This window comes from Maudiozyma barnettii (genome assembly GCF_903064755.1).
Source record: "Maudiozyma barnettii strain CLIB 1767 genome assembly, contig: KABA2_09, whole genome shotgun sequence".
In the NCBI taxonomy this organism is placed as follows: domain Eukaryota; kingdom Fungi; phylum Ascomycota; class Saccharomycetes; order Saccharomycetales; family Saccharomycetaceae; genus Maudiozyma; species Maudiozyma barnettii.
The window spans coordinates 291120-310372 of NW_024545246.1; the positions used below are offsets into that span (position 1 = coordinate 291120).

General features: G+C 34.0%; 10 protein-coding genes and 1 non-coding gene across 11 annotated transcripts; 6 read left to right on the forward strand and 5 right to left on the reverse strand.

Moving 5' to 3' along the window:
- Nucleotides 1-226: 226 nt before the first annotated feature.
- On the forward strand, nt 227-2248 carry SMY1 (Smy1p; the record flags this gene model as incomplete). Its single annotated transcript, XM_041552276.1, has 1 exon — nt 227-2248. One exon carries the CDS (start codon nt 227-229, stop codon nt 2246-2248), a length of 2022 nt encoding a protein of 673 aa, XP_041408210.1.
- Nucleotides 2249-2585: 337 nt separating this feature from the next.
- On the forward strand, nt 2586-4781 carry DHR2 (RNA helicase; the record flags this gene model as incomplete). Its single annotated transcript, XM_041552277.1, has 1 exon — nt 2586-4781. The coding sequence occupies one exon, from the start codon at nt 2586-2588 to the stop codon at nt 4779-4781; it is 2196 nt and encodes a 731-aa protein (XP_041408211.1).
- Nucleotides 4782-4881: 100 nt separating this feature from the next.
- On the reverse strand, nt 4882-5271 carry SEN15 (Sen15p; the record flags this gene model as incomplete). Its single annotated transcript, XM_041552278.1, has 1 exon — nt 4882-5271. The coding sequence occupies one exon, from the start codon at nt 5269-5271 to the stop codon at nt 4882-4884; it is 390 nt and encodes a 129-aa protein (XP_041408212.1).
- Nucleotides 5272-5739: 468 nt separating this feature from the next.
- On the forward strand, nt 5740-6912 carry PSG1 (Psg1p; the record flags this gene model as incomplete). The annotated part of the gene is made up of 1 exon (XM_041552279.1): nt 5740-6912. One exon carries the CDS (start codon nt 5740-5742, stop codon nt 6910-6912), a length of 1173 nt encoding a protein of 390 aa, XP_041408213.1.
- A 226-nt stretch (nt 6913-7138) lies between these two features.
- AAN1 (Aan1p) lies at nt 7139-8524 on the reverse strand (the record flags this gene model as incomplete). The annotated part of the gene is made up of 1 exon (XM_041552280.1): nt 7139-8524. The coding sequence occupies one exon, from the start codon at nt 8522-8524 to the stop codon at nt 7139-7141; it is 1386 nt and encodes a 461-aa protein (XP_041408214.1).
- Nucleotides 8525-8901: 377 nt separating this feature from the next.
- Nucleotides 8902-10506, reverse strand: MUD2 (Mud2p; the record flags this gene model as incomplete). Its single annotated transcript, XM_041552281.1, has 1 exon — nt 8902-10506. The coding sequence occupies one exon, from the start codon at nt 10504-10506 to the stop codon at nt 8902-8904; it is 1605 nt and encodes a 534-aa protein (XP_041408215.1).
- A 619-nt stretch (nt 10507-11125) lies between these two features.
- Nucleotides 11126-13843, forward strand: LHS1 (Hsp70 family chaperone LHS1; the record flags this gene model as incomplete). The annotated part of the gene is made up of 1 exon (XM_041552282.1): nt 11126-13843. The coding sequence occupies one exon, from the start codon at nt 11126-11128 to the stop codon at nt 13841-13843; it is 2718 nt and encodes a 905-aa protein (XP_041408216.1).
- Nucleotides 13844-14434: 591 nt separating this feature from the next.
- STB6 (Stb6p) lies at nt 14435-16666 on the forward strand (the record flags this gene model as incomplete). Its single annotated transcript, XM_041552283.1, has 1 exon — nt 14435-16666. The coding sequence occupies one exon, from the start codon at nt 14435-14437 to the stop codon at nt 16664-16666; it is 2232 nt and encodes a 743-aa protein (XP_041408217.1).
- Nucleotides 16667-16765: 99 nt separating this feature from the next.
- Nucleotides 16766-17416, reverse strand: FAR3 (Far3p; the record flags this gene model as incomplete). Its single annotated transcript, XM_041552284.1, has 1 exon — nt 16766-17416. One exon carries the CDS (start codon nt 17414-17416, stop codon nt 16766-16768), a length of 651 nt encoding a protein of 216 aa, XP_041408218.1.
- Nucleotides 17417-17772: 356 nt separating this feature from the next.
- KABA2_09S03190 (L-methionine (R)-S-oxide reductase) lies at nt 17773-18312 on the forward strand (the record flags this gene model as incomplete). The annotated part of the gene is made up of 1 exon (XM_041552285.1): nt 17773-18312. One exon carries the CDS (start codon nt 17773-17775, stop codon nt 18310-18312), a length of 540 nt encoding a protein of 179 aa, XP_041408219.1.
- Nucleotides 18313-18831: 519 nt separating this feature from the next.
- Nucleotides 18832-18905, reverse strand: KABA2_09S03212. The gene has a single exon. It is a non-coding gene; the product is annotated as a tRNA-Val (tRNA).
- Nucleotides 18906-19253: the final 348 nt, after the last annotated feature.

The following is a 19253-nucleotide window of genomic DNA, read 5'->3' on the forward strand; positions in this document are numbered from 1 at the left end:
AATTCTCTCTGTTTGTTTCTGACGGGCGCCTTGAAAATAGGCCACAACACAATGAATAACGAATGATACACATCAACAGCAACAACAAACCAATAACAATAACAAATATTAAGTACAAGTATTAATTAGAAGGTTTTCAGCGGTTATATAGTCTTCATTACCTCTGTCAGTATTCAGGATACATACATATAATTGTCAACAAAAGGCTTTCATTTAATATATACAAATGTACTGGGGTTATTCGAATAAAACCAATATATTCGGTTCGACTGACTCTTCTCACAAAGTTGAAGCTGACTTAACTGCCGAAAGGACACCGATCAATGTTGTTGTTAAATTGGTACCACAGAAACATGGAAATAAAGGGAGACTTCCTATGTTTTGCAGGCCAGAAGGTGATTCAGTCCTATTAGATACAGATAAATCAGAATACTCATCCTTTGATAAGGTATCCCATTCTACAGAAACAATAGATGAGTTGCATAATTATTTCCAATCAGATCTGAATTGCGTTCAAAATATATTGGATGCCTATAATCTAACGTTAATTACATATGGGCAATCTTTCACAGGTAAAACTTCAACTTTATTTGGGAATAACGAAAAAGACACAACAGAGGAGAGCCTTATTCAGAAATTATCTAAAGAACTATTTGAAAAGATTAAAACGAAAAGACAAGAGCATGGTACTAAAACAGTTGTGAATTTAAAAGTGTTTGAAATTAATATGGAAAAAGTACATGATATGTTGATACCAGATGGGAAGAAAAAGTCATTGAAACTACATCATGAAGCAAACAAAGTAGAATATTCGGTCAAAGATCTTTCAGGTCGTACTGTTACATCGGCTCAAGATATTGCACTAGAAATGAATAATGTTGCAAAGAGGCGAAATGTGAGTACTAAACAATCTATACGTTCAAAAACGCACCTCTTTGTCAAAATTACTGTAGAACAAAGAAATGTCATCGATGAAACCTTGAAGACAGGAAGTCTTCTATTAGTTGATCTATGTGGATCAAATCCCCTGAATAAGGATATAGACAAAGATATTTCTTCAGAAGAAATAAAAAAACTAAATGCTGAGCTAAAAGCATTGAATCATGTTATAAATACTATCTCAGATCACCAAATCAAACACCCTGATGATAGACGGGAATACTCTATTCCTTATAGAGAATCTGCCTTGACAAAATTGCTATTGAATGCATTAACAGGGAATTCAATAACTACCTTCCTCATATGTTGTTCGACAGATAAAGAAGATGAGATAGATTCTATCAATTCATTACGAATTGGTTCGACGATAAAGAATCTAAAAACATCTATTCATGCTAATATTGTTGGATTAAATCAGAAAAAGAAGATGGATTTGTTATACGAAAATACAAAGAAAAAAGAGGATAACTATTTAAAAAGAATAAAACAATTAGAATATGAACGTAATGGTCTTCGTGAGAATCATAAAGGACCAGATGGAAATATATCCAACTCTGTAACATTTCAAAAATTACAGAAATCCGAAGCAGAAAATAAAGCGCTTGTGGAACAATTAGAGTTATTAAAGGGTCTTTTAAATAGACCTTCGAAGGAGCCACTGAATAACTCACCTCAACCAAACGGAAATATAATGGATATTACAAATTCTTTAATTCAGAAATCTAGTAGGGTCGCAGAATTACAAGCATCAATTGAAGAAATGAATCACCTAAATTATAATTTAAAAGAAAAGATCAAAGAAATGGGAGGAAGAGATGTAAGCCTCGAACAAATGAATAATAAACTTGTATTACAAATAAAAGAACATGAGATCTTAATACAGAAATTATTAACAGCTAACGCTGCCATGGAGAGTGAACTTGATCACTTTAAAGAGATCAATAAAGTTAGAACAGATAAAGTTAAGCTTCTCGAAGATAGAATTTCCAAAGTCAGTATAAATAATAATAATAACAATGCATATGATAGTTCTGTGGAGACACCTAGACAAGGTTCTGTCAGTTCATCTTCGGGACACACAATAGTTCCTATAGATGAAAGAAAAGAAATTGGTGCATCACCATGGGGCATAAAAAATGCCATTAATAATGGCTGGGGTAATAGACAAGCATCTGTGGGCAGCATTGGGATATCGACCTCTGAAGAAACATTTGTTCCACGGCCTCTCAAAAAGGGTTTAAAACTAAACTCTGTCAGAATAGTTTCAGGACCTGCTACAACTCCACACACTCCGAACAATACGAGTTAAGTATGATTAATAGATGCCCCACTAATTGGTCCGATACTGTGGAAAAGTGATATTTTTGAATTCGTTTGCACTTACTTCTGTTAAGTACCGATGAAGAAAAGTCGTTTAGCACGAATGCATATCTTAACGCTCTTTTTTGTAAGGACAATCGGCACATACATCATTTCAATTTGTATGAAAAAAAAAATTGCGATGAGCTCATCGATGAATAACAAATTATACTGTGAAATGAGTGTTCACAAGAATTTGTTATTCCAATATATATATATGTACATCCTATATAACGTTTTTCTAACAAGTAAACAGTGCAAAGAGAACACATCTGTGATAATAAATTATGGCATCTTCTATAAAAAGCAATACTGGCGTCAATGAAAAGCGTGTTAGAGCAAAAGTTCATCCATTTAGAAGAAACCAAAAGGTTGGAAAGGGGATCACAGAGGTGAAGTTTCACGACGCAACTGAAGATGAAGATAACGATGTTCGCACATATGAAGTTCATGCCAAACGTGACTTGAAGATCAAAGCCAAAAAACTACTAGGAGTTAGACAAAGCTTACCAGTGTACCAAAATAAAGAACTTATAATGAAAAATCTGATTCAAAACCCTGTCACCTTACTTATTGGTGAAACTGGTTCTGGTAAATCTACTCAAATACCGCAATTCTTGTTGGATTATTTATACTCTACGAAACAACATGGTTCTATAGCAGTGACCCAACCAAGAAGAGTGGCTGCTATAAATTTGGCTACTCGTGTGGCTAGTGAATATGGATGTAATGTTGGACAACAAATTGGTTATTCAGTTAGATTTGATAACACAACATCCGCAAAGACAAGACTTAAATATCTGACTGATGGTATGTTGCTAAGAGAATTAATGATGAATAAAACACTAAAGGAATATAGCGTGATTATTATTGATGAAGCTCATGAAAGAACTGTCCTAACAGATTTAATACTAGGGTTTTTGAAAGCTTTGATAGAAAGTTCTCGACCAGATTTGAAAATTATAGTTATGTCAGCCACATTGCAGGCAGAGAGATTCAGTACATTTTTCAACAATGCCCCAGTGATATTTGTTGAAGGTAGAAAATTTGATGTTTCCCAATATTATTTAACTGCTCCCTCTGATGATATTGTTGATAGTATTATTAGAACTGTTGTTCAATTAAACCAAGGTGAACCATTAGGTGATATATTATGTTTCTTACCTGGTCAAGAGGAGATTGACAAAGCTGTTATAATCATGGAAAAAATAAGTGCTATTATACACAAGGAAAACTCTGTTCCATTAATGATCCCATTACCGTTATATGCTGCTCTACCACCTGCAAAACAGGCTGTTGTTTTTGCTCCTATTAAAGGATTTAAGAGAAAAGTAATTTTTAGTACCAACATTGCAGAAACATCTGTTACTGTGTCTGGTGTGAAATATGTTGTGGATTCAGGATTACGGAAGGTGAAAGTATGGAGACATCAATTGGGTCTGGCAACTTTACTGACAGTTCCAATATCTCAGGCGAGTGCTGAACAAAGAAGTGGTCGTGCTGGTAGAGAATCTGAAGGTAAATGTTATAGAATATTTTGTGAGAAGGATTTTGAAAAATTGCCAACTCAAACTGAACCTGAAATTGCAAGAAGCGATATAACATCACCAGTACTAATGCTTAAAAGATATGGTGTTAAAGATATTGTCAATTGGACTTGGTTTGAATATCCTGGTAAAGAGGCCTTGGTGATGGCGTTACAAGAATTATATCAATTAGGTGCGCTTGACGATTTTGGTAATATTACCAAGAAGGGTGAGCAGATGGCTCTGTTACCTGTTCAACCTCATTTGAGTAGTGTTTTAATTCAAGCCAATGAATCCAACTGTGTCGAAGATGTCATTGACATTGTATCCTGTCTGAGTGTAGAGAACTTGTTAATGAACCCGAATCCTGAACAAAGAGATGAAGTCAATGAACGTCGTCTGATGTTATGTAATGGTGGTAAAAAATATGGTGATCTGATTATGATGAAAGAGCTATTTGACGTATACTTTTACGAGCTTGGAAAGGGATCCTCATCAGCTTCCGAAAGGCAATCTTGGTGCAAAGAGTTATGTTTGTCATATCGTGGATTTAAAAATGTTGTGAAGATCAGAAATCAGCTACGAATGTACTGTATGAGAATATTTCAATCAAAGGGGTTAAATGCGACAAATGAAGATGATGAATTAGGAGAAAGTATTAGTCAAAACAGTGAACAAATAGCAAAGGTACTGAAATGTTTCTTAGTTGGGTTCGCTAAAAATACAGCTATCGGTATGCCCGATAGGTCATACCGGACAGTTAATACAGGTGAACCAATTAGTGTCCATCCTTCGTCCATGTTATTTTTAAACAAATCGTGTCCAAGTATTATGTATGTTGAATATGTGTTCACCACAAAGGGTTACGCCAGAAACGTAAGTAGAATCGAATTAGAATGGCTCCAAGATGTGATAGTAAATGGAACTGCAGTAACTAAAAAAAAAGCAGGCTTATAGGGTATTTTGCGTATATATATATATACTTATATAAGCATGTATGACAGAATATAATAATCTTTATAGAAATTATACACATGATCATTGACGCATGGTGTCCTTAATTTTTCTTTGGTTTATGAACACCTTTATACATGAAGTAGAAAACAATTGTTCCATCGTCATTAACAATCGACAAAATGATCCTTTTTGTTCCTGGGTTACACAGTTTATCAAATACGTGATCCAAGCACTCAATTGTAAGAGACTCGGCCTTGTACTGAGCTAAACTAACAGGTAACAAGAACTCCCTACTAGGACTCCCATCATCTTCAGTTTCGCCGTTGGATAAAGGTTCAGAAGGAATACCTGACACTAGTTTAATGGTTCTGCCCTCCCATTCCAAAGACTCCTCACATATCACCACATCAGACCAATTCTGAAAATGAGCTAGGTTCGTACGCACCGCATATTCTATTGACAAACCATCTTTACTGCTTGGATTGCACATAACAGCCTTACTGTGTTCTGTTTGGTGGCTACTACCATCGAATCTTACAACTTATATAAAGCTCCTGATATCGAATCAAGTGATGAAATTGTCTAACCTCATTACCATTGTTTAATTGCATCAAATCAAGCAAAAAAAGAAATTCTGAGTGAATTTTTCACCTTCTCTTAACACGTCCATCTCTAAGAAAAGCCCGCACGCCTCCCAGTCAGAAATGGATCGCTGAGTGGAAACAACAACAAACAGAGAGAAGAAGGGTTTAAATTATATAAACAGAAAATAGACAGGCAGGAAAACATGTTATACCTTACCAACAACGATATTTCTCCTTTAACAATTGATGATTTGGAAGATATAATTATTAGTCCTGTGTTGTAGTTAATAATTAGTTTGTATTTTGAACTAAAGGAGCATATATATATAGAGAGAGACAGTATCAATTTTGCTTAATATTAATATCAAACTAGGATGAAGGTATCTTTGCTGTTCGCATCAACAATTCTGCTGGGCCAGGTATATGGTTACAAACAGGTCCATAATCCAAAGGAGGAAAAGGAAAGTACTTCTGAAGAACAGAAGCCATGGATTCGTACAATTTACTCCACTGAAAGAGAAATTGTCACCCCTACTGTTATTGACGGTGTTACATTCTCAGCTAAACCAGCTCCTACAAGTGATGCCCTTGAAGCATGGGTTTCGTTGGAGAAAAATGGTAGACCAAAGACCATTAGACCTGAAATTAAAAATGGTCACACCAAAAGGGGTAAGCCAGATTATTCTACTTACTTCCAAACAGCTGCTGTACGTACTTATTCGTATGAAGACTTGAAGGCACATAATATGGATCCTAACGAAGTGTATGAGGAAGAATATTTTATTGATGAAGACGATACTTACACCTCTTTGAATCCGATTATGAGATGTACACCTGACAACTATTTCTTCAAGGGTCTTTCTAAGGATATCTCTAGTGAACCATTCTGTACTCCGAGGGAGAACTCAATGTGGAAAATTGGTACTACTTATTTCGTTTCATGGTATACTCGTTTCTTTGAAAATGAACATAATGGTAAAGTTGCTGAAAATGTACGTATCCATTTGTCTTATGTCAAAGAAAAGGCTGTTGATAAAGGTTATCACAAGAGGGATATTCCAGGTACCTTTTTCACTTCTGAATGGATTAAGAACATTGATGGTGTATATGCAATTGAACCGGAAGAAGACTGGTTACAAGGTGTATACGAACGTAAAATAGTTCTATCTGTTCAACCTAACTACATTTCAGATGATGACTTTTCTCCGTTAGATAATGGTGTCTTATTACACATGATAATGGGTTCGAAGGTATCCAAAACTACTAAGGAAGAATGGGCTCTAGCTGATGCAGGTATAAGTGACAACAAATGGTACTACGTCGCTTTGACCATGCCTGCTGTAGCAGTTGTTGTCTTTGTCGTCCTATATTTCTTTTTGGAGGCAAATAAAGGTATGAGAGATTTTTCAGATATTACAAATATTTCACTAAATAAAAAGCGTAGAGTATTAGGTAAATTTGCTAATATGAAGAAGTTCAAAAACATGAAAAATCATAAGTATGAGGAATTACCAAGTTACAATAAAAATAAGGGTAAACAAAGCTGAAAATTTCGAATTTATGAATTAGATATTTCTGGTATTATTATCATTTAATCATTTTATTTTTATATCATATACTACAATTACATAAACTGTAACTCATATTTTCCAATACCATTAATATATACGACATCGAAAACAGTTTTTCAGTTTACAAATAGTGTATCTTTTTAATTGAAACATTTTAAGTATTATTTATATAATTTATTTAAAGGTACACAAAGCTCTCGGATTAGATCCATTTCTGTCTTGCCGCTACTTCACAAATCTTTTCTAACGTGATCACTCTGGGATCTGGCTTAAAAGCTCTTCTTCGCATAACATTTGACCCCTCGATCTCCTCCTCACTGACATCACTAAGTTCTATACTTTCATCCTCAAGATCTCCAATATCTTCGATATAATAGAAAAATGGTTCCAAAGCTAGTAAAACTTTCCAGAACGCCCGAGTATTACCGTTAATAAATAATACATCAATAAGTTCTGGCAAATATTCCAGTTCTACATATTCTTCAGCACAACATACAAATTCATCCAGTTCATAATCCTGTTCGTCTGCAATTAAAGTAGAGTACATTTCAGATAATAAGGTGAGTTCTTTGCTGATCGTTTTTGGAATATCTTGACGTGCTTGCCATAATAATTTTTGAGCCCTTGCTAATCTCTCTTTGGTAACTATATCATCCCTTTCTGAATCTGCAATAACTTTCTTTTCTTTATCCTCAACTACTTCAGAGTCACTTGGTGCTGGTAGAAAGCCATTTTTAAGGCTCTTTTCCATTAGTTCGTTGTATTCGTTGTATAATGAAATGATTTTCATCATTGGTTTATACAATTGTTGACAAACTTTCATCTCCGAGTGAGGAACAATGACTTTCTCTAAGTAATGGTTTATCAAACCTTCCATGAAATTAGCCCAGATAGATGAAAATACATAATCTTCATCATATGTAGTCTCTTTAAAATCACAGTTGATGTTTTGTTGAATAATCTTCTCCATTAATGTGTTGGTACAACCAAGTTCTTCAGTGTCATGATGGACCTTGTCAGATCCCTTGTCCTCTTTTGCATTAGATGTTTTGTTTGGTGTGTTTCTATCTTTATCACTGGGTGTTTCAGTGTGGTCCATAATATTTTTCTCAGATGAAGGATCGCTTGCAATATCGTTATCAGTATCCTCAATTTCAGAATTGTTTTTATCTATCCAGTAATCTGGACCACCCCTCTCAGATAACGTAACTAATAGAAGAAATAATTTAGATTTGACAGCAGGGCTTAAAGAATCTACAAATTCGTCAGGAATTTTGCTCACATCGGAATTAATTTTACGATGGATACACTTGATAAAGTTTTCAATATAGTGACTCTTTCTAAGACCATATTTCTCACTAAGGTATCCCACTGATGTGATTACATCATATTTCGTATTTGTAGTGTCCATATCTCTTTGGAAGTTAAATTTTGAACGTCTACGGATATTCTTGTTTCTCCTCATTCTCCTTTCACGTTGGTGTGATTTCTTTACTTTGGTACAGTGAGGACAATTGCATTCTTCATTTTCTGTACCCAGTGGACCCTGTGGTCTGGTCCTTACACTTTTGGCTACCTCTGTCGCCATGGCCTGAGATATATCACTAGTAGTCCAAATAGCACAGAATTAGTTGACTTTCCTGGATTTCTTTGTATTGGCTTTCGTACAAGATGTATAATTATATCTTTACAAGTGTCATAACACCTTTTACAGGTTATAAATTGTAGGTTTTAGAGCAGTTTGAAATAAAAGTTAGATCCTTGAGTTCATTGTTCATCGGGGGAACTTCAAACTCTTCGCTCTCTCTTTGTGTGGTAAACAGTCCAAACTTCGTTTTTTTCACTTTGAAAAATTCATTATTACCAATGCTTAGTGCGTTGGTCGTGTAGCATGATACTTGAACATGAATATATAACTAAATAAAGAAGGATCCAGTTCTGATGTTTCGTAGTTGTGCCAACTAGTTATCCTTGTAGTATATTTATATAATCCTCTTCGTTGACGAATGTATGTAGTACATGTCTTCCATTAAATCTGCGCTCTGCGAATATGTTGATTGCTTGTTTGGCTGATGCGATATCCTGAAATTTCACATATATGTTGCCTGCCTGTTCGTTTAGATAATTAAAGGTAAGTCTGTAATCTGCACTGGGTTTGATGACTTGTACAGATTCAGTGTTTGGTAAAGATAACTGTAGACATTCCTGTATATCTCTAGCCAGTGCTGGGTCGTTGTTAAGTTCTAGAGGGTTAACACAGTTTAACAGCATTAGTATGCGTGATTCTGGAATACGGTTCTCAGCTGTTTTTTTACTTAGATTATTAAAAACCAATGATCTCGTCTCTTGATGTAACTTCAAACTATTATTCGGTTTGAACCATTTATTATTTTCCAAAGTTTTGGAATCAATTTGAGGGGAATTTGTAGCAGATGTTAATAATATACATCCAGTAAACTCTGGGTCTTTTTCATCATTCTCTTTATACATTAATGGAAGAACTTCCCAATTTTCAGTAGAGAGACCCAATGATTTGATATAATTTGTGGAGGACTTCTGTACATCTTTGTCTTCGCTTATCGCCAATTCAACATTTTCTAAAGCTACAGCGTTAGCATTGCAAGTTTTCGACATATTGTCCCGTTGTAACACATATCCATTTGGTCTGTTCCATGTGCAATCCTGTTGAGATGCCTTTTTAGATAAGAACGATCGGCATGCAAGGGTCATAGTTGTACATTCCGCAGAATTAAACTTAATGACGACGTTGTTTAATGAACTATTGTATTTGAAATTAACCAATTCAAAATTCATGCCGAGACCTTTACAATAATTATCTATCAACTTCTTAAAGGCCGATTCTGTCTTGTTTTCGTTATCGAATTCGATATTAGAGATGACAATTGTTGAGTTTATTATACTTTGTGTTAGGTTTTTATATAAATGTACTTTTTGGAACGCATTTGTTTGTTTCGAAGTATTGTCTCTTTGCCTGTATTGTTGCCTGTTATTATTGTATTGATTTCCGGTTCTATTATTGTTCTTATTATTGTTGTTATTGTAGTTATTGCGATTGTTATATTGACGATTATTTGGCGGACCACTATTTCTGTTGTTGTTTCTATCTTCGTTGTTGTTTTTATATCTGCTAGATCCAGAATCGTCATTGCCATAGTTGGTTCTATATCTCCCGCCGTTAGAATATCCAGAATTGTTGTTGTTGTAATTAGATTGTTGCACATATTCATTATTATTGTTGTTGTTGTTGTTGTTGTTGTTGTTGTTGTTGTTGTAATTGTTGCGTTGTGTATATCCTTTATTCGCATCAGAATATCGGTTATCATTGTGTGGTTGAGCAGGTAGACAATTCTGTGGTGTTCTTTCATCAAAACCAGGCTCGTTTCCATACGCACGGCGCTTGTAATGGTCATGATGGTCAGGACCCCTGGTGCTCCTTAACCTCTTTTGTGGACCATCTATCTTCTGTTCCGAAGGAACAACTGCATCTTTTTTCCCCATCGATTCCATGATCTTAGCTCTCAGCTCTTCCAAAGTCTTCTGATCTCCCATGTTCTTTGCTCTATTGCTGTCCCTGTTGAAATGTAACTAGTATTGCGTGTTCCTTTTATCTTCCAGTGAAACAAAGACCCACACGATTACTCTTACCACTCAGCATAAATATATGTACCATCCCAGCACAAGAACAAGATGCAACTCCACCCTGGTCGTCCATCAAACTGCGACTCCATTTGCAGTTGCAGTTACAGTTCCCTCAAAGAAAACCAAAAAAAGTTCAAAATTTTTCAAAATTTTCCAGAACTCATCGCTCGCTTAGTTCATGAGACCCATTGAGCACAGAATATGCCGTAGAAGATGAATATATATTATAGAAATGCCTGTTCTTTCTGTATTTCTTCAGTTAAAGTTAATGTTGACACGTCTGAAGTTCTAATAACATTTTAATAGAACGTGGACTTCTTTGGAATTGCTATTTATAATTCTATATATATTTTAAATGTTTTGCAATGTTTGAGAAGTAGAAAATCTAATAATTCTTTCGTATTATTTCCTTTCATCTGATAATTATTTCAGCAAGATCATAAGCATTATATTCCATCGTGAATTTAATAATAACATATTAATAAGACACGTTACACATAGTAGTTACTAAAGAGAAGAAGAAGAAAAGATGGTACGCGTATGGAAGAGTGTCAGCTTACTACCAGTGTGGCTGTTGCTAATATCTCATACATTTGCTGCTTTACTTGCAGTTGACTATGGTCAACAATTTATAAAAGCCATGGTGGTCTCGCCACAAGCTCCCTTAGAAATGGTTCTTACACCTGAGGCCAAGAGGAAAGAAGTCTCAGGTATGGCCTTTAAGAAATTATCCAAGAAAGCTACCGATATAGAGAGATTCTATGGTTCTGCAGTCGGGTCTCTGGCTACTAGATTCCCAGGTTCTACAATGTTGCATTTGAAGCCACTACTTGGTAGAAGCATTGATGACCTAGAAGTTGTGGAATACCAAAAAGAACATCCTGGTTTAGAATTGGTTTCTACAAGTAGAAAGTCTGTTGCGATTAAGATTGGTAAAGTTAAATATCCAGTTGAAGAGCTTGTCGCTATGAATCTACAAGAGATTACTGCAAGAGCTAACAAACACATTAAAGAAAATGACAAAAGATCAAAGGATTACGTTGAAAAATTAGCACTTTCTATACCAGCATACTGGGATCAATACCAACGTACGGCGCTAATGGGTGCAGGTATGTTTGTGGATGATTTAACAGGTTTGACTCTAATCGATGACGGTTTAACTATCGCTGTAAATTTCGCTGTTAAAAAAAATGATTTTGAATTAGATCAGCCTCATCATTATGTCATCTACGATATGGGTAGTGGCTCTATCAAGGCCTCCCTTGTGACTATCACTCAGGATGCCGAGAAAGACGTTCCAATTAAGATTGAATTACAAGGTTATGGTTTCAATTCTACCTTAGGTGGTTCTCAATTAACTATGCGTGTAGCAAATCTAATTAAGAGCAAATTCTTAGAAAAGAATCCAAAGGTTACGGAAGAAGATTTGGATGCAGATGCTAGAGCCACGGCTAAGATTATTCAAGCTGCAGAAAAGGCTAAACTTGTCCTAAGTGCCAATGGTGAATCATCCGTTAGTATTGAATCAGTACTTCCTGATGTTGATTTTAGAACAGTTATTTCTAGAGAAGAGTTTGAGAATGCCATGGAAGAAGACATTAAGAGTTTCAGTTTACCTATATTGGATGCTATCGAAAAACAATTCAATGTTAATAGTAACGAGCACATTACCTTGGATGATATCACAGGTATTATATTGGCTGGTGGTTCTTCTCGTGTTCCATTTGTTCAAAAATCTTTAGCTGATGTATTTGGTTCTGAAAAACTATTGAAGACCGTTAATGCAGATGAGTCTATTGTTAACGGTCTTTCTCTGAGAGGAACTCAATTGTTTCAACTGTTTAAGACAAGACCATTTAGCGTTACAGACCGTTCGGTTTTCAATTTCACCTTGCATCCACAGGATGAAGAATCAAATGATATCCAAATATTTGAAGCAGGTTCCTCATTCCCAAATAAGAGAGGTGTATTGGTTCCAATTAAGGATGCATCGGAGACTAGCGTATACTCAATTTACGAAAATGATAGAATTATTAAGAATATGACTATTGAAGGTATTGAAAATTTTACTCTGGCAGAATGTCCTTTCGGTTCTGTGTATAATATGAGTTACGCATTGACCCAAGTGAGAACTTTAAACATTGAAACCATAGATTGTTTCTGTATCAAGGATGCCAAAGAAGCTCGTTCAGTTAAGAAGGAAATTCTTGGAATGTCTTACATTGAAGATGTCGATGAAGACGACGAATTTGAGTCATTTGATAGTGAAGAAACTGATGATTTCCATTTTGATGTTGATGCTAAGAAGGAAGCTGGTTTAATGATCAGTCCCGCTGTACGTAGTTACGATGACTATGTTATGCCGATGTCTAATGAAGAAAGAATGGAATCTACAAACCGTATTCAAATGTTAGATGAAAATGATAAGAGAAGATTCCAATTGCAAGAAGCTAAGAACCTTCTTGAGAGTAGTCTATATGACATCAGAAATTTTCTTTCTGAAGAAGAAATCTTAAGAGATGGTCCAACTAAACAAATAGAAAAATTGTCTCGATTAGTAACTGAATATTTGGACTGGGTTGAATATGAAGCCGATACAGCTGCTAAGAATGAAATTAACAAAAGAAGAAAAGAAATTTCAAGTATGAAGAAAAGTATCGACGAATATCTGGAGACAGCCGCTGAACCACTTGGATATGAACAACTTCAAAATATATTAGATACAGCAAATGGTCTTTGGGAAAAGATCGAACACAACGCAGATAATCTTGAAGAAAAATTAGCTGAATTAGACTCGAAGTTAGATAAGAAAATCTTAGACGTAAGAAAGGAATATAGCCAAATAAAGGTACCATCTTACTTGGCCCAAACTATCCGCGACTATAATACTACTATTAATATATTTGAAGAGAGTATCGCTAATATGACATCTTTTGTTGAACAGAAGATCTTTGAAAAGATGGATCGTGAACAACTGTATGGAGTTAAGACTATGTTTGAAAACTTAATAAAGGCTGCACAAGATAAATTCACTGCATTGGAGACTGTACAAAGTCAACGTCTGGCAGATCTAAAAGCTACATATCAACGTAAAATAAGATCGTTGAAGAGAAAAGAAAAGAAAAAACAACAAGCTGAAAGCTCAAAAAGTATGGCATCCGACACATCAGCTTCGGCCTCTAATGATAAGAAGTCATCTACTAGTAACAAATCTACTGAAACTACTGATGTCCATGACGAATTGTGAGTTTGTATTTGATATATAGTAGTCATAATGTGTATATATATATACATTTGCAGGTATTCGTATCTAAAAAAAAACGCTAGAATACTACCGAGATATATCTCAGTGAACGTAAAATACCTTCATTTGTTAAATTATATACATTGCTAGTTTATCAAACAGGCAGTCATCCAATTATGTGTTAACTCAAAATGTTACGTAAATCCCCTATTAAAGCCTCTCGAGCATTACTATTTAAACCGGAAATCGTCTTTGAAATCATTTTGTCCTCGGTTTTCTCTGAGCACCTCAAACAGGCAATTCTCAACGGGCAAAAAAGAAATTTTGACATAATTACATAAAATTTCGTATTACTTTCTCGAGGAGGATACGTTATCCAAATCTATATTAAATAGAGCGAGGTAAATTACTATAACTAATACATTTAGTAAGCAGTGTATTAAACAATATTCCATTAAGTTTTCAATCGCATATACATGTATTAATAACGGATTTAACTTTATAGAATATATTACAAAGAACACACATATTTTTCTAACTCTTTCAAGATCGATAAAATAGTTTAACTTCAAATATTCCGAAAAATAGTAACATATGTTAGGGGACGAAGTAGAGACCACATCAGAGTGGAAAAGTTTTGTATTCCCTGATTTCAAAGCTTTGAATGAGTTGTGTTTGCAAAGATCCAGGGATTTAGCTTATGAAGAAGTGCAAATTCATGGATTTGAAATATATATTGTGGAACAATGGACGGAGGAAAGAAAAATATCATCTCTCATAACATCATATACTGGTAATTCACAAGATACTGTGACGGCAGTACGAATATGTTTACCGTCAAATTATCACTATTGGCCTCAAAACTTTAAAAATTATTTAAATGAGTTACAAACGTTTTCGCAAGCTAAAGTTATAAATGGTGATACATTATTTATTACAAATTTGTCTTCTATTTCATCGACTTTGAATTTTTTAAATGTTGATTGTGGTGATTTAAGGACAGTATGGGATAATTATAGAACAAATTTCAATCTGAAAAAACTGAATTGTGGTGGTAGATCTGCATTATTATTGAAGGGACCAACAAATTCTGCACTCAATAAATTTGCTCAATTATATAAAATTCAGCTAAAAGCAGACACAACCAATAGTATGGTTGAGGATAACAATAATGATTTTAATATAAATTATAATCAGATGGATGACAAATATTTGATTACTCATCGATACAAATATTGCCCAGTCACAGAACTAGTAGCATTAGTTCAAATAACCTTAAATTATTTTGCCCCAAATTCATGTATTAAGAGGGTAGATGGTCTGTTATGTAATACTACAAGAAGAGCTATTGATGGTTGGTGGGATACATACGGAAAGTTCTATTTAGGGATAAGTAGACCAAAGAATGAAGTTATAATGGGTCCAACTACAGTTGCGTCTTTGTTTAGTTTATTACTAACATGTTATTTCAAACTAATCGTAGAAGGATCTATGTCTGCTAAAGACCCCTTTGATGAGGATGAATTTTATTCTGGGATTTATGTTTTTCAGAAAAAACATAATATCAGTAAACAACAAGAACATACGTATCTTGATCCCATGACGCTGCAAATACTTTTTGAAGTCTCTGCAAAATCTTCAAATAATGATATTTTCAATCTAAAGAAGGTGGTCAAGTCTACAATGCAGGATTTTGCAGGTAAAGGAAATTTCATGCATCTTTCGAATGAAATATTAACATCAGACCTTTCGATTTTGGTTAAAAATATCCATAGCGGCACTCTGGCTGCCCTGTGGAAAGGGAAAGGTGAAACACAAAAATCCTATCTTAGAAAGAAATCTACCACGTTTGTGAATAAGAAATTTAATCATGGGGATCCGATTGCTATAATTAGGGAACGTTATAACTTGCAAAAGATTAGCTCAATTAATCCAGCTGATATGGAACAATTATATCCCTACGCCTTAAAAAAACATGAGGCTGTATTTGAAACTGAGAGTGTCGCGGGCGACACTTCATCAGAAACATCAAGTACATCTTCTATGATTAATAACTATGATACAGTGGACTCAGAGAAAAATGTTGAGTCTGATAACACTTATCGTAGAGAGTTTTATAGACGAAATTCTATACCTTTTGTTCAGGATGGAACTAAGACCCCTGTTCAGAACGGTGCATTTAAAAGAAGGAATTCCATATCAGAGATAGTTGATAATTTAGAAAAATGGAACATGCCTTTTAATATTTCAGTTGTAAGAATTGCTAGAGACCTTAAAAGGATTAATACTCTGATGGCTAGTAACGATGACTCCAATATTTATGGATATGATATATCTCCTCTATGTATTACTCCAACTGGAAATTATGATGAGACATTGGTATTTAAGGACTCCATCAAAAAGATGACAGATGTTTGCAAGCAGTATCATAGAGATAAGTCATATTTAGAGCCTCGTGAAAGAGAATTGGAAATAAAACAAACTCATTTACAGAAAGAGATGGAAGAGATTAATATACTGACATCACGATTCAAATATAATATCAGGATCTTGAACGCACGTATTAAGGAGGTCGAGACAAATGTCAACAGATTTGATTCCAAATTAAACGAGGTAGATCTTAGAATATCTAAGAATGAATATCCTATAGATTGTGAAGTTGATCCAAATGATGATAAGGAAGGTTTTGAAGAATATATTGTGTTGTTAAATACTCTAAGAAAAAATAAATACAGAGGTATTAGTTGGAAAGTGCTCAGTACCAAATTGGTGAAAACTGGGAACGAAGTCTTGAAGAGCTGGTATAAATGGATTTTCCAAGGTTGAATTATGCAAAGGGTGTGTATTCGTATATAATTTGAAATATATTCTTTTGGTTACTTATATTTGATAGTATTAAACAATTTTATAATGAGAAACTTCTTCTTACTTGCAGTATGTTTTAGCAACTGTAATATCCTCTTTACTCAAAAGTTTTATATTGAATGATTCATCTAAATTTTGAATTTGACTCAACAATAGCTTAAATTCATGTTTATCTTTAGAAATCAAGGACCAATCAATATTTTTAAACATACTTTCAAGTTGTGCTATTATTCGAGATAAATTTTTCCCACTTATATCCTTCTTTTCCCTTAAAATATCTATATGGGAATTAAGTATCACAGCCTGAGACTCGAAGTTTTCATAGATGAAATTATCTAGATCTTGCTCTCTCATAAATTTCTGTTCTTTTATAAAATTCTTGATCGACACAAAATGTTCCATTATACTTTGTATGAGTATTGATATTTTATTATTGACAAATCTCTGTTGTTCAATCTGGTAGAGTAAATCATAGTTTTCATTTATTAAAGTATCCATTTTGGTAGGTATCGATAACTTCTCATAATTATCAAGTGTCTCTGATGTAACTTCTTCGCCAAGTTTTTCATATGATATCGATGATTGTTTTGCGACCCTTTTGAGAAGTAACTCTATCTTATCCGTCTCTTGCCTGTTTGATCTTGATTCGGAAGCCAATACACCCATTAATTGGGATATGTATTGGAAATTATCGTTCGCCGTCTCATTCATTTCTAAAATTTAATGTTCGGTTGAAGGTATACGGTATTCTATTATTCTGCGAAATGTAGTATCAATTTCTTTTAATATTTGTGTTTTCTGTTCGATCGTCTTCAAATTGGTTCTTACTTAAATTGCATTGGCTACATTTTTCTTTAATCTTCCTCTAACCGAAGTACTATATATTACATAAGGTGGAAAAAAATAAGGTGAAGCATTGCAAAATTAGTTATACTTATATATATATATATATATATATAACAGTATAGACGTAAATGAGGTATCTGATAGTAACGAGTGATTTGTGAAGTGAGCGAACGACTTAGTAAGATTCAAGGATAATTTTAAACTCTGGCAACAAAAAAAGAATGGCCACAATTTCAAAAAAGAACCATGCCGATTACTCGGATTTTAATGAATTCACTAGTAGAGATGAAACATTTGAGATGCTTCTAATGTCCTACGAAAGTTTATGCGAGGATCAAAGAGACTGGGTGTGTAATTTGTCTAATGCAGCTTCCTTATTATGGCATGCTTACAAGTCCCTTAATGTTGAAGTTATTTGGGCAGGATTTTATATTGTAAGGAGTGGTAAACCTCTAGAGTTATTATTAGGACCATTCCAGGGTAAAGTGGCTTGTCAAAGTATACCTTTTGGTCAAGGAGTGTGTGGTTCTGCAGCTGCTACTCAAGAGACCCAGCTTGTTTCAGATGTAAGTAAATTTTCAGGACATATTGCCTGTGATGGTGAAACGAAAAGTGAAATTGTTGTGCCAATTTTATCAAATGATGGTAAAACTCTTGGGGTTATTGATTTGGATTGCGGCGATTTTAATGGATTTGGTGAGTCGGACAAGATTTATATGGAAAGATTGGCCACTTTAATTGGAAAAACGTGCGATTTTTAATAAAATAAAATTTTATTAAATTCTGTCCATTAATCGATGAAATGTCATGTATGTATATGCAAGAAATATAACAGTTATATTAATATATTGAAAGATCCGAAATATTTTGATATTTAAAACGTTTGGTTGGTAGATTTTAAACATCAATTACCATATGTCCTCCCAGAATAATATTTTTAATGTTGTTTAATACATTTTGGTTAATTGTATATTAGAATATTACCCGAATATACAAAATCTTGAAATCAATTATCCTGGTTCTATATAAATAACAAAATATTACTAAAATTCTCGATTATTATATTTATATTTCTGATATCTTTTTTTGATTAGTTGTTCCTCATGGAAGTATAATTTTTATGTTTTTGTCATTTTATTGCAATGAGGAAAAAAAGAATAAATAATTAGTAATGATATTAGACAGATACCGACAAAATGATTGAACACCTTTGACCTGTAAATTAGATCAACGACAAAAAAAAAAGAGTGCAATCTTAAAAGATTGTTTCAAAAAACAATTGATTTCGCCCAGGATCGAACTGGGGACGTTCTGCGTGTTAAGCAGATGCCATAACCAACTAGACCACGAAACCTCAAATTGTTAGATATTTTTCATAAAGTTTATATACTACAAGTAAAGAAAATATGCTCAAGATTTTATTGTTTAATGTCTATACCTTGTTTATTTATGAGCTGAAGAAGACGGAGTATGGTAAGATATTTATTAGCTGAATTTATTTAGTGGTTGGTAGAGGTATGGAGGAGTGATCTGAGATGTAATGTTAAATAAAGCAAAATATGCTTGTTGTTATTTTCTATTTGATTGTAAGTCATTTCTTCTTATTGTATATAATTTATACGACGAATAGATTCGAACTTAGAATTTGAGTTCAGAATTATCTGCCTTTATATATTATTTGTTTTCTTGACCTTCTGTTTCC